The sequence below is a fragment of the Zea mays genome, chromosome 5 (genome assembly GCF_902167145.1).
Source record: "Zea mays cultivar B73 chromosome 5, Zm-B73-REFERENCE-NAM-5.0, whole genome shotgun sequence".
Classification (NCBI taxonomy): domain Eukaryota; kingdom Viridiplantae; phylum Streptophyta; class Magnoliopsida; order Poales; family Poaceae; genus Zea; species Zea mays.
Genome location: NC_050100.1, coordinates 160,650,702 through 160,663,328, shown reverse-complemented (window position 1 = coordinate 160,663,328; position 12,627 = coordinate 160,650,702). Strand labels below are relative to the sequence as shown.

The following is a 12,627-nucleotide window of genomic DNA, read 5'->3' as shown; positions in this document are numbered from 1 at the left end:
ATTTTTCCTTTCTTATCCAGCTCTACGAGAGTAAAATCCCCCAAAATTATGTAAAATGTAAAAGCTGAGCATGGACCATCGAGTGCAGAAAAGAAAAAAATAGGGAGAAGCTCGAAAGTCGTCCCTAAGGGGATGCAGAGCACGACGAAGCTATAAAAAGTCGTTCCTAAGGGAGCGCAGCGTAAGTTTTCTGCTCAAAAGTCGCTCCTAAGGGAATACAGAGCCAAATACCGCCGAAATATAAGGCGAAGAAGTTCAAAAGACGTTCCTAAGGGAATGCAGAACTTACACCGAAAAGTCAATGGTGATACCGCTGAAATAGAAGGCGAAGAAGTTCAAAAGACGTTCCTAAGGGGATGCAGAACTTAGACCGAAAAATAAGCGGTGCAGCCGAAAAATAAACGACAAAGAGATTTCAGTCATTCCTAAGGGAATGAGGAGTTTTGATGTGGCTTCGTAAGCGTGTGTCTGGACATTCATTTGCACAATACATCACATCATTCATTGCATTCATATACATTCACTAGGTGAGTGCCCGTGCGTTGCAACGGGAATATATAATACTATAATAACTTATGTATAAACATGTGTTATATTGTTAAGATAAAAATGTTTCGTAATCCATTTATGATCCTATCTATATATAAATTTTATTATCTTAATCTAGCTATTTCACCACTACATAGTACAGTGTTAGTTGTTGTCTCTCTTTTCTTGAAAAGCTATTCTATTCTTAGTGCCTTAGCCAATCTAGGTCCCAAAGTCTTGCTGCTCGTCCGGCAAGTCAGGGGCATGCTTAACGTGCAACCTTATATGGTTAACAGACACAAACTCATCACATCCTTCATTGTCATCATGAGTCCTGATGTTTGCTGGAAAAATTTCAAGGGTACTCGAGGTTAGACGAGATTCACCAAAACATATGGTACAACGACAATGTACAGATATCTATAAGGTTAACAGTGGATATGCGAAATGAAGAAAGCACACTACTTCTACCTTAATATAATTATGATCAAAGTGGTAAAGACTTGTCATAATCATTCTTCAGACATGTGACCAACCTTGATGATTTTCAGTGCGAGAACACGTATGAAAAAGTTTACCATTCTCTGTAGCAGGTGATATTATATTCAATGTGTGACACAAGGTGCTAGCATGACCAAAAAAAACTCAGCAAGATTACAAATACACAGTATCAGGAACCTGAAAAAAGTAGAATTCTTAAGTAATGAAATGTGAAAGAGAAACATGTCAATATAGATGGAAAGCTGTGGATTCTACCTGATTTTCAGGTCACACAAGATCACACACCCTGCATCCTTCTGAACACATTATAAACAGATGAGGGATCTACATCACACCTGACACCCTCACCTCCATACTGTACAGAGGTATTCTCTCGAAGACACTTGAGGGGGCAAAAGATCTGATACCAGGGCTAGATCTTGGTCGGGAAGTAAAGATTCCCTTTGGTTTAAAGGCCATGGCTGCATGAAAAAATCAGATTAATTTGAGTAGTTTGGTCAATCAGGCAATAGTTGCAGCAGATTCACACCAAGAATCGAACTCAAATTAGTAGTAAATAGAAATAGTTTCACCATGGTGTAAAAACGAAGAAAAGAAGCAGCTTGGGGGCAATATTTACCTACGGACTGTAAAAACGAAAAAAGGAATAGGATTCCTGTCAGGGAGAGAAGAAAATGAAACTTGCCTTGAAGCGAATGGGAGAAAATGAAGATGCCTTCCAGCTCTGCTGGACGAGTGGCCGAGCAGGCTGACCGGCGACGTGGGCAACAGGAAGCGGGAGGTCTTGGTTCTGGGCAGCAAGAAGCGGGAACTGAAGATTGGGATGATTGCTTCCCGCCTTTTCTTGCTAAAACGGTTGATGGAGGCCCATTTTAGATGGTTTGTTGGAGAACCAACAATTTGGGTCCCCATTTCAGCAGACCCATTAAGACGCATACGGCGTATGGGTCTCCTGTTTGAGACTCCACTATTGGAGACAGCCTACCTCAGGAAGGTAGCATACAATCAGGTTAAAGTTAGAGAAAAAGCAGGTACCCCATAAACTAAATGCAACATTAAAACTCTAGTCCAGGAGCCAAGAAAATATAAATGTCTATAAATTTGCTGTTTATTGACTAATACTCCCTCTGTTCCTTCCACGAAAAATTAAATCTGCATGCAGGTGAGCATGCGAGCGTGAGTACTGAGTATGATGCAGCATCAATTGCACGGAGCAGAAAAAACAAGGATTAACTCAGCGTTAATCTCATCCTTGTCTGTGCACTAAGACAAATATGATATCTAAATAAAAACGAAGGGAGATGTCAAAAATCCATAGATATCTAAACTGACCACTATAATTCCTGACCCAAGCTCAAGCATATAAATTAGGATAAACATTTTCAAAGAGAAATAATGGCACTTATTGTTTAGTATATTGCTGCTCAGAATATGATGCACAAGGATAAAGATAGGATCATTAGAGGCTTAAGACTTAGGAATCATAGGAGAATAACTAACTCCAATCATGACATTAGAGCAAGTTAATAGCTCACCACTTGATCATCTCCAGTTCTGATCACTGAAATAGCTTGATATCTCAAATAGCAATCACGATATATGGAGAATAGAACAAGAAAGGAGCGCACTAATTGAGTAGTCGGCATAGAGAAAACATAAAAGATTAATTGTGTTTTCATTAATGGTCGGGTAGGTTGGTAAATACCATTTCGAAAGCTCATTGCTCATATTAATAGCACACAGACACAAAGGAATCATTTCATAACTCAGCAGAAACGCAACTGACTTCATGATCATCGAACTATATATATTCCCAGGTAAAAGGTTGAGCTTTATTTTTAAAAATATATCTGCTATAAAAGAAAAACAAATGAATTTCAAGCCTTCATCAAAATACATCACTGTCACATCTTCAAACAACTATTGATGTTTACATAGGGATGCATAGGATTTAAAATCTCAGTTAGATTATTTAATCAGCAAGACTGGAATATGTATCCAAAATTCCAAATTGATAACCTACACACCTCCCGACACTCCAATAGAAATCTATAGCCCTTCTTAGTTGTCTTAAATTTCTTACCTTCACAAGAGCATCGATCACACCCAGGCTGGTAAGCTTCAAGAACTCATACTCTCTTGTTTTGTAGACAGTGTTCAAGAAAGGGTAAAGGTACAGTGCAACCAGTGCTGCAAGAAGAGATAGTTACTGAAAAATGTATGTTATAAACCAGAAGACTAAAAAGTGAAAAGTAAAATCAGTGCAGGGGAAATTTTCTACAGGAAACACTATCTATATGTGATACATACTTTCTACAACTTAGAATCAAATCTATGTTAAACAAGAGAAAATCGGGGATAACAGGGGCACATTCTTTAAAGTACACCATCATAAAGGTATTCATATTTTTGTCATAAGCATGGTAGCAGTCATTACCATTTACGAATGGCATCCTAATATCAAGGTGCAATGGTCAGGCGGTCAGCAACCCCAGACGGAACAATTAATTTATGCAAGTTATGAAACAATAGTTACAAGTCATTTGTTTCTATCACTTTTCTGGTTTAATAGGTGAGTGCCCGTGCGTTGCGACAGGAACATATAATATCATGATTATATATATGTGCGTGTGTTATACTAAAAGTTTTCGTAATTCATTGGTGATTCTGGTCATGTAAATTTTGTTATTTTAATCTATTTGTTTCACCACTACATTGCAATCATCAATATCACGCAGGCTTCTATATATGATAGTTAGATGCTCATTAATAAAACGTTAGTGCACAACGATTACATGAAAAAGAACAACACATTATCATCAACCTCAATATCTCACTATTGTTTTGCAAACAACCAATACAGAAATACACTGGAACAAATCAAATTATACTGCAATGTGAAATCTCAAAACAATACGCTAGCCAAGTTCCAATTCTTTTTGCTTAGTTGCAACCATCATATCTTTCCAAAGCCCTAACCAATATCTGGTTTCTTCGCCCTTCCCAATAAAATAAGTTAAAGTAATTTTGGATGCTTGACCATGATCTGTTGCTTCATTTTAAAATGATTTTGTTGCTAACCCGAGCATTTTTGCATTTGTATATAAAAAATAAACAAAATATAATGGAAGTATAGGTATGAAGTAGGTCCAGTGAGAACTGGGAAACAGATAGGCTGTGAAAACTTGAAATGCAGTAAGTGACATTCTTCTATACAATGAGCACACTGAATATGAAAAAAATAAGTTACTTGAAGCAATAAATTCACAGTATATGACGATGATCACAAGAGTTAAAAATAATAGAATGTGTCATACATGTATCTGGTAATAGATGGGAGCACCCAACTTTTCTTGTATATGGACTTCATCATCTACAAGCAACCAAGAACATTGGACTACAACTCCACCAGTGAGGCAGTGAACCAGTTGGTTCCATTAAAGCTTCACACTATATGGCTAAAGTGGAAGAACAACCTTCAACAGTATAATTAATTCTAATAAGATTATAGGACCAAAATCTCAGTAAGGATCTGTCTGGCATTGTATAGTGGCTTTATGTATGTTGTTATACCTGTTGTCCAGTTGTTAGACGTGGAATTTAGTGATGGGGTTCATGTCGAGAATACGAAGAGATGTCAACATCTCCCCTTATCCCCACAGCTGCAACACAGGCCCTTGGACATTGCCTTGTGTATACTGTATAGTTTAATTCATTGTCCAAATCAACTCCATCCTCCTCATCTCCCCAAACTTGAGTGCTTCCTAAATTTGAACATGGAGATTTTAAAGACCACATAGTGATGATGTGCATAATTTATTTTCCATTAGAAAATTTAAACAGATGTTTGCAATATCCAGTAACAGATTTCATCAAGCAGTTTGAACTTGCAAAGTATTGAGTAAGCTCAGTATGTACACAAGAAACAGACCTTTGTGCCTCTTGTATCTAGTTTTGCATTGAGGACAACATTGATTCCCCTCTTTGCGCTCATACTCATAGCGTGTCCGACACACAGGGAAGGCACATTCGTTGCACGCAAAAAAATATCGCCTGTTGCTAAGAACCCGACAGTGTCACCATAGATTTGACATTTGTGTTCATTCACATTCTTCAACTGCTTAGCCTGCACACCAACAACGTAGATGTAGGTGAGATTATGACAGCAACAAGACCACAATCAGAGATTTTGTATAAGAATATCATAAAATCTAACAAGACTGCAATCAATTCCCCTCATGGCCCACAGATTTAGGAGAAATGGATATATTAATTAAGACCAAAGTTTGATGCATTAGCAGGTCAATAGCTTCTTAATATCAACAAACTGGAGCGTTTGAACTATGCCTAGAAAGTACAGATGACAAACCGAAGCGAGTTGAATAATCCATCTCAACCAAATCCTCTCTACATTTCCTTACAACACCGTCGCGAGCAGGTGTCAAAGGGAACACTGAAACTAATAGACTCGTCAGCGACCAGCACACCGCCCCGAAAACCCCCCACAATTACATGTACCTATTGCTGGACTCAAAGATAAAATCGTGCTTCGCAAGTTATGTAGTGTGAAAATGAAACTCCTTCCTACAAAACTTGGAACATGAGAATATGTTAATCACTTCGAATATATTTAACATTATATAGGAACTAACCATCACATTCACATGAAAATTAGAACAAAAGCATAGTTGAAGCAGAAACCATCACATTCACATGAAAAATAGAGAAAAAACATAGTTCGGAGCAGTAAGGTAGACCATAGAACAACACCTGAGATGACTGCAACTGTCATACGAACCGTGCACGACATCAACATGAAGAACGACCTTATTCTACACAAATTTTAGGGGAGTTTTTGTTGTGGTCTTTTGACTCCTTTATCTCTTTTAGAACTGGATGATAGTGATTAGACACGTGTGTTAGGACTTTTCCGGATGTTTGGAAGTTCAGTTATAGCAACAATTATAGATCATTTTTCTCCTTTTTATGTAGTATGAGAGTAGCTATCTAAAATGACTAAACCAAGTAAGTAATGTTGCTGAGTACCTATATCCATCATCAAGCGATTATATTTAGATGGCTAAAGTGTCTAACAACAGCTGCTTCAGTGGGCTTTAGTTAGGTAAAGATTGGCTCACTTTTTTCTGTTTCGGCGACACACTTGTGACCTTTGAAATTCAATGTTCCAGAAGAAGATTTTTTTTGAGGCTGCCATGATTTGATCAGGGTTAATCTACAGACGATATATACTCCATACCCGACAAATACCAAATAATAAGGAAATAAAATTTTAGTATCATAATTTCCAAAGGACAAGGAGTGCAGCAGAGTCAACTACAAGAATACATGTCACAATTCATTTTAGATGTGAGATATTTGAATGCTCCATAGATACACAGATATATAAATCCATCAAATCTTCAAAATTTATTGTATAGGGACTTAGAGACTCGAAATTTTGAAAGCTAAGGTAGTTGGTACAAACCAGTTATCAAGTTCCAAGTTTTTTGAATGTATGAATTCCTAGCCAAACCAAGGTTAATTAAATTAAAGAACCATTGTTGTACTAAAGACAAAATTCTCTAACTGGTTTGAAGTGTGTGCACAAGAGGAAAGTGTGTTCTGTTCCTAATTAAGTGCGGCCTTGGTGCATATAAAGATCTAACCTAACATAATTATAAGGGGACAAAAATAATATAATAGCACAAGAAGTGTTGTAAGAGTATGCTGTAAAAAACCAAATCATGTGATAATAGACAAAATCATTTTCACCCATTCACTTCCTTGGCCTCAAATTAACATAGGGCAACAATCACACACATGGATTTTATTGAATGGAAGGAAATTGAATCAGTAGCAGAAATCTAGTGAGCGGAATATGAGGATTGAGGATCCTAGTACCAGAGGTTCAAGTAACATCGATAGCCATAGCAATCCAGGTTTAACAAAAACCAGCGACTTTCTATTTACCTTCGACCTAGTTGGGTATGAATGAATAAATTAATATGACGATGCAAAGAAATAATAGTGCAACAGAGCCTTATGGAAATGTACCCTCTCCACGAGGTTATGACAGTCCATCGCCTCGCCATGCCTTGCTCGCCACGCCTTGCCCAGACATGGATGTAGTCCTTGGGCAGCTAGGGGGGCTTCGTTGCGTTGTCCTTCCCCTGCTTCTTTCCACCATTCTCGGGTTGTCCTTCGTGCCACCGCGCTTGGTCGATCTGCACCGCTTCCCATTGGATTCCTCCTGTAGAAAACACAACCAGAATGAAATACAACAGGATGATTTTTTGCTTCTATTGTTGATCAAGCAAGAGATAAACCTCATATTTCAGATAACATTCGAGAACATCTAAAAACATTGGACTACTTTTAGCACTCTTGCTCCCCTCAGCTTCACTTTTGTTAGAGAAGTCTTTCAGTTCATTCTATCAGAAGTCCGGCTGATTTACAAACAAAACGGGGAAACATATTAATGGATATTGATATCCAAAATATAAAAATGAAATATTATGAATGGTCACCAGTTACCAGGTTACACTCTGGAAAGTAAAGTTTCATTGTGTGACTTAGTTGTGGTCACTCCAAGTATTCACAAACAAGTGCAGTCAGTAACCAACCTGCAAGCAATAGAAATCTTAGAATGTAAAACCATTCCATGTTATGAGCAGCTTGCAAAACGCATGGCTAAACTTAGTATTGAAGATCATTTAAAGCCAGCATAACAACCCTAAACATTTGAGATATCCTAGTTGGGACTTAAAAACAACATAAACATTAACAACTGAATACAATAGGGGAATGCTTCTGGGACAAGGAATACCAATTTTGTTACCTTTCCAAGGAGCTGCACACTGGAGGCCCTAGAGTAGGACATGCCGATCTCGAGGAGGGTGCCCCTCATACATGAACTCAGCACAGCTAGTGCTCATAGAAACTCATCATGCTGGACATTAGCACATTATCTGTTACAACCTATGGGACTAAGCTTGTGAAATGTATCTCAAGTTATTGATTTGTTATGCCAGTCACCTATAAGAAAGGTACAAAGTCTTAAAAGCCATGCTTAAATTGGATGTCACTGTTTAGGTCTATTTAAAGGGTGAACATGTTGGACAATGATATCACAGTTAGGAAGCCCATCGCCAAACTACGTAACTTTAGTTTAAGAATTGGTCACGAAGACGTGAACATGATGTATCAAAGGAAGATCAGCAACGAAAGTATACAATCCAAAAAGGGCTTAATCATCATTCAAGGATTAAAAACATAGTATCTACTGTCATATGAACAAGTATCTGCATTTAGCATGTACGCCAATACAAATGTCGACCAACTGATACTTGACACTTAGGCATCAACCATATCCAATGTAACATAGAATTTTTTAAAAATGCATGGTCTAGCATATACATCACCTTCTAGGGAGAAATTTCGTCAGGTAATAAGGCTTAATAGATAGAATGAAAAGAAGAGAGGGGCATAGATTCACACACTGTGCCAATTGCCGAACCTCCTATAAATTACTACTGAATAGGTAGCACATCCCGTAAAAAACAGAAGGAAAGAGTCGGTATGGCTCCTAGTATGAGATAGAGATTTGAGTTCTGAACCTGGCAGAATGAGCAATTATCTAAGAGAGATAGTAATCCACTATGCGATTGAATTCTTTCGTAACTAAATTTTTTCTTAAAGCCTTCTTAAAAAATATCTGCAAATTATTATTCAATAGGCGGTTACAACTTACTAACAACGAAAAAATGATGCACTGCTACACCAGTTCAGCAATCTACCAGAACATACTTGATATTTTTTCCTTCAGATTTTCGCTATTCTGAAAAAATAGATACACGACAGATGTTCATGATCTTCAATTTTTTTGACAGGTTCATCTGATCTTCCACCCGAAACCATGATGCATAATGTTTGAAACAAATTATTCAGAAACAACAAATTACATTATTTATTGATGCAGTGTATTTGCACGCATAGTGAAGTATGCTTAGTCAGAACTTCTGAAATTTTGTCCAAAAGTTGTACCCCCACCAAAAAACACGCCTTTGCCGTTAATGAGTATAATTCATACCGTCCAGGTTGAATGGAAAAAATCTCCGAGCTTGCGAATCGGATCTACTCGTTACACAAAATTTGCTACTGATGTTCTAACGTCGAAAGTTTATTTTGCCAGCTAACAAGATTTTTTTGGCAATTACAGAACTTTATTAAAATTTTGGATCGTTTGTTGCCACTGCCTTGCTTCCATTTAAAGTTGTGTTGTGCGATAAATAAAAAAGGTTCCCATTTGTTAATGCAAGGAAAAGGAAAGGGAAAAGAGAGGTGATATTAGTACATACATGGCTTGGTGGTGGGCTCGGACGCTGCATCCTCGTCGTCGTCCTTCCTGGTGGGCAAGCCATCCTTGTTGGAAACCGCCGCCATGTCCTTCCTCATAACGGCAGCTTCTGGCAAGCCGGGTTCCTCGGAGCCTGTAACACTCTCACGCGGATCGACGAGATCTATGTTGTCGTCGCCGCCGCCTAGCGTCTCTTGCGGCGGGATGGTCTCCGTCTCCGGCACGGGCGACTTGGACAAGTTGGGAGGCGAGTTCTGCTGCATCAGCGCAGACGTGTCGACTGGGCTGGCTGAGAAGAGAGGAAGGCAGCTACGGTTAGATTCATGGGGAGGATGGATAAAGGGGAACTCGAGCGCACGCACCGAAGTCTGCGAAGAGCTTAGCGAGGGAAACCTCTGCGATCAACTGGATCCGGTAGGGCACAAACTCCCCAGCCCCTACACCCGCACCGCCACGGTCGCCGTTGTCAGAGCGCCCGCTGTTGGGGTAGGTGGCGGCGGTGCCGAGGAGCACCACGCTGCACGCCAGGTTATTACGGAAGGAGGAGGTACTGGGAGGTGAGCGAGCGGTGATGAGCATGGATCTGAGAAGCATCGCCAGTCTTGGCCGCTTGCAGTTCTAGGCCAGGTGGGAGCGGAGTTGGACGGGAAGAGGTGGAGGATGCGGGCATGCGGGGCGTGGACGGTTCTGCAGAAGTGCCGAGGCTGAAACGGCGCATGGTCGTGGTCATGGGGGAGGAGGTCAAGGTCGTGGGCAGAGTGCGGCGCGCCGTCGTGGAGTGGAGGGCACCACCGCACCGAAGAAGATGACAGGCGCCGTAGTCTGGGCTGCACAATGGGCCGCGCCAACTGTTGGGCCGCACGAACCACTGGCTGCATAAACCGCTCGAACACAGACGCTGCTACGGGGTTTTTTATTAGTGCCATACCGGCCACTGAAAGCTTTGAAACGTAGCTTATAAACGTCAGTATGTGTTGTTTGTTGTTCATACTAACGTCTCTAGTGCCGCATCAAAATGATTTTTTGGCTTGTACGACCGTCGGTGGCAGAACAGGTCGGTGGCAGAACAAGTGAGAGGCAGAACATGTCAGAGGCAGACTACTATTGCTTACTTAATAGGTAGTAGAGATTTAGACATACATAGGATCATCATCATCATATCATACAAATACAGACAATTGCTTCGGCTCTAATGATAAGACTTCGGCGAAAGGAAAGGAAGCAGATTTATGCTTCGTTGTGTACGAAAAGAAGGGAAGGTGTTTTTCGCCTTCGGCTCAAAAAATAAAAGTTTCGTCCACATCAAAGCAGTTCATACATGGACAGAAAGGTAAAAATATATTACAAGGTATGGACAAATTTACAGAGTAGTATCTGATTCTTAAATTACAATATTCTTTACAAGGATAATTCAAGAGTTTCTCTAGAGTTTTTTTCACAGCAATGTCTTCGGCTTCATCATCATCCATTAAGCTTCGGATCATCCGCCAAGCTTCGGATCATTGCTCTTTGGCTTCGCCATCCTGTACATAACAAAGCGTTATAAGGTAAATTCAAGTTTCAAAGAAAAGGTATGCATAAGGTATGAGTTTATTACCGGCTTAAGGCGACTTCGAGCTTCGTCACCAACCAAGCTTCGTCCACCCTTTGGCCAAATTTGAGTTACGAATCTGTTCCCAATGCTTCGGGCCAGGCCGAGGATGTCATTCAAGTCCGCTGGTGATAAGCTGAAGTTCGGCCTGTTTACAATATTCCCGTGCGTGCAACCAGCCTTCATAAAAGCAACAGCTGTGCCACGAGAAGCTAGCAGAGCGATGAAGTCACCATGCCCAGCTATGACTTCATCAAGAGCATCAACTTCGCCTTCAATATGATCAAAGACGCCTGGCAGGTTTTCAGCTGAAGGTTTAAACTTTTCAGAACTGGCTCCAACAGAGTTGAATACCTGCTTCAGTCGTTGCACGCAACGGTTGCCAAAGTTCAGACATTTATCTTGAAGTTCCTTCAATGACTTCTGCAAGTTCGAACTCTTTGCAAATTCAGCTTCAAGCTTTGCATCAAAATCCTTCCTCTCTTGTTTGAAGCTTTTTGATTTCGTGGAGAGTTCACTGTTTAATCTAGCAATCTCGGCTTGGGCTTTTGCCAGCGAACCCTCCATTGTTTGAAGCACGAAATCCTTCTTCTCCAGAGCAGCTTCGTGATCTTTAATTTTGCCCTCTAAGCCCTCAATTATAATCTCATTTTTCTTGTCCTCGAGGTTTTGTTGCATCCTCAAGGTTTTACTTTGTAGTAGACTCTGAAAAAATAACCTTCATCAGAAGTAACCTTCATCTCAAAAACAATAAAAAGTTAAGGTAAGATCTTTACCTTGAAATTAGAATAAAACAAGCTGCCGGCGATATGCTGCCGCCAGTATCTGCTGAGGTCGGCCTCAAGTTTCGGAAAGCCAACACTCTTCGATATAGTGCCGACAACCTTCGCTCCAGTCCGAAACTCTCTTTGTCAACGCCACCGAAGAGCAATGCTCCTGGTTGATAGCCGCATGATATTGCATAATCCCTCAGCTCTTCTTTCTCAGCCTTAGACAACTTTTGACCAAGTATGTTTTGAAAATTAAAATTCTTTTCCTCCGAAGTATCTTCGGCAATCTCCTTCTCTTTCCCGGGCACTAGGGCCAGGGTCTCTTCGGCAGCTGTAGCAGCTTCTTCCGCGACCATGTTCAAAAGCATCTTATCAATATAAGAAAAAGTGCCCTCCAGATTTATATCTTCGGCCGTCTCAGCTTCGGCAGTTGCAGCTTCGGCGGGGGCAACCTCGGTAGCTGCAGTGTCTTTGGCAGTCGGTGTTTTTGACGCCGAGGCCGGCGGTGGCGTTTCTTCAATAGCATCAATAACAGTAATGATCCTTCGCCTTTTTTCAGCAGGCTTCTTGATTGCCACAGGCTCCTCCTTCTTCTGTAAAAGCCTCATTAGATGTGGCCCTAGTGGACTTAGCTTGAGAGGTAAAGATTCAGCCATTACCTTTAAAATTTCCTCCACGTCAGCAGCAGGAGGCGTTGAAGGAATTTCTTCCTCTATATCAGTTGTTTTTGGCTTCGCAGCCAAAGCTTTTCTTTTCTTCGGAACAACCACCTTCGGCTCAGGGCTGGATTTTTTCTTTTTCAAAGCTTTCTCATCTTCTTCTATCATTCTAGCAGCTTGCCTCTTCATAACACTGACAACTCTTTTTCGCTTTGGCCCTTC

The 12,627-nt window shown here is 40.4% G+C and overlaps 1 protein-coding gene across 7 annotated transcripts; it reads right to left on the bottom strand.

The window, feature by feature from the left end:
- Nucleotides 1–602: 602 nt before the first annotated feature.
- On the bottom strand, nucleotides 603–10,136 carry LOC103627124 (beta-1,2-xylosyltransferease XAX1). 7 transcript variants are annotated; one of them, XR_002262404.3, is made up of 11 exons: nucleotides 9,748–10,108; nucleotides 9,387–9,674; nucleotides 7,868–7,978; nucleotides 7,564–7,652; nucleotides 7,356–7,475; nucleotides 7,084–7,279; nucleotides 4,961–5,155; nucleotides 4,603–4,793; nucleotides 4,347–4,505; nucleotides 1,000–3,219; nucleotides 603–872 (listed from the first exon to the last, which is right to left on the bottom strand). XR_002262404.3 is itself a non-coding variant. In XM_020538523.1 (3 exons), exons 1-3 carry the CDS (start codon nucleotides 9,977–9,979, stop codon nucleotides 8,036–8,038), a joined length of 549 nt encoding a protein of 182 aa, XP_020394112.1. In that variant the 5' UTR covers nucleotides 9,980–10,136; the 3' UTR covers nucleotides 7,659–8,035. The 7 variants fall into 7 exon arrangements, 1 of the variants encoding a protein (XP_020394112.1); XR_004849591.1 differs by lacking the exons at nucleotides 9,387–9,674; nucleotides 9,748–10,108 and having other exon boundaries at nucleotides 4,347–4,525; nucleotides 7,868–8,664; XR_004849592.1 differs by lacking the exons at nucleotides 9,387–9,674; nucleotides 9,748–10,108 and having other exon boundaries at nucleotides 1,065–3,219; nucleotides 7,868–8,663.
- Between the last annotated feature and the right edge of the window lie 2,491 nt (nucleotides 10,137–12,627).

Coding starts and splice junctions, on each gene's coding strand:
- LOC103627124 (XM_020538523.1), bottom strand. CDS start 9,979: ATGCTTCTCAGATCCATGCTCATCACCGCTCGCTCACCTCCCAGTACC. Junction 9,675..9,747: donor TAAGCTCTTCGCAGACTTCG/GTGCGTGCGCTC, acceptor CTCTCTTCTCAG/CCAGCCCAGTCGACACGTCT. Junction 8,065..9,386: donor CGAGCCCACCACCAAGCCAT/GTATGTACTAAT, acceptor CCTTTCTTATAG/GTGACTGGCATAACAAATCA.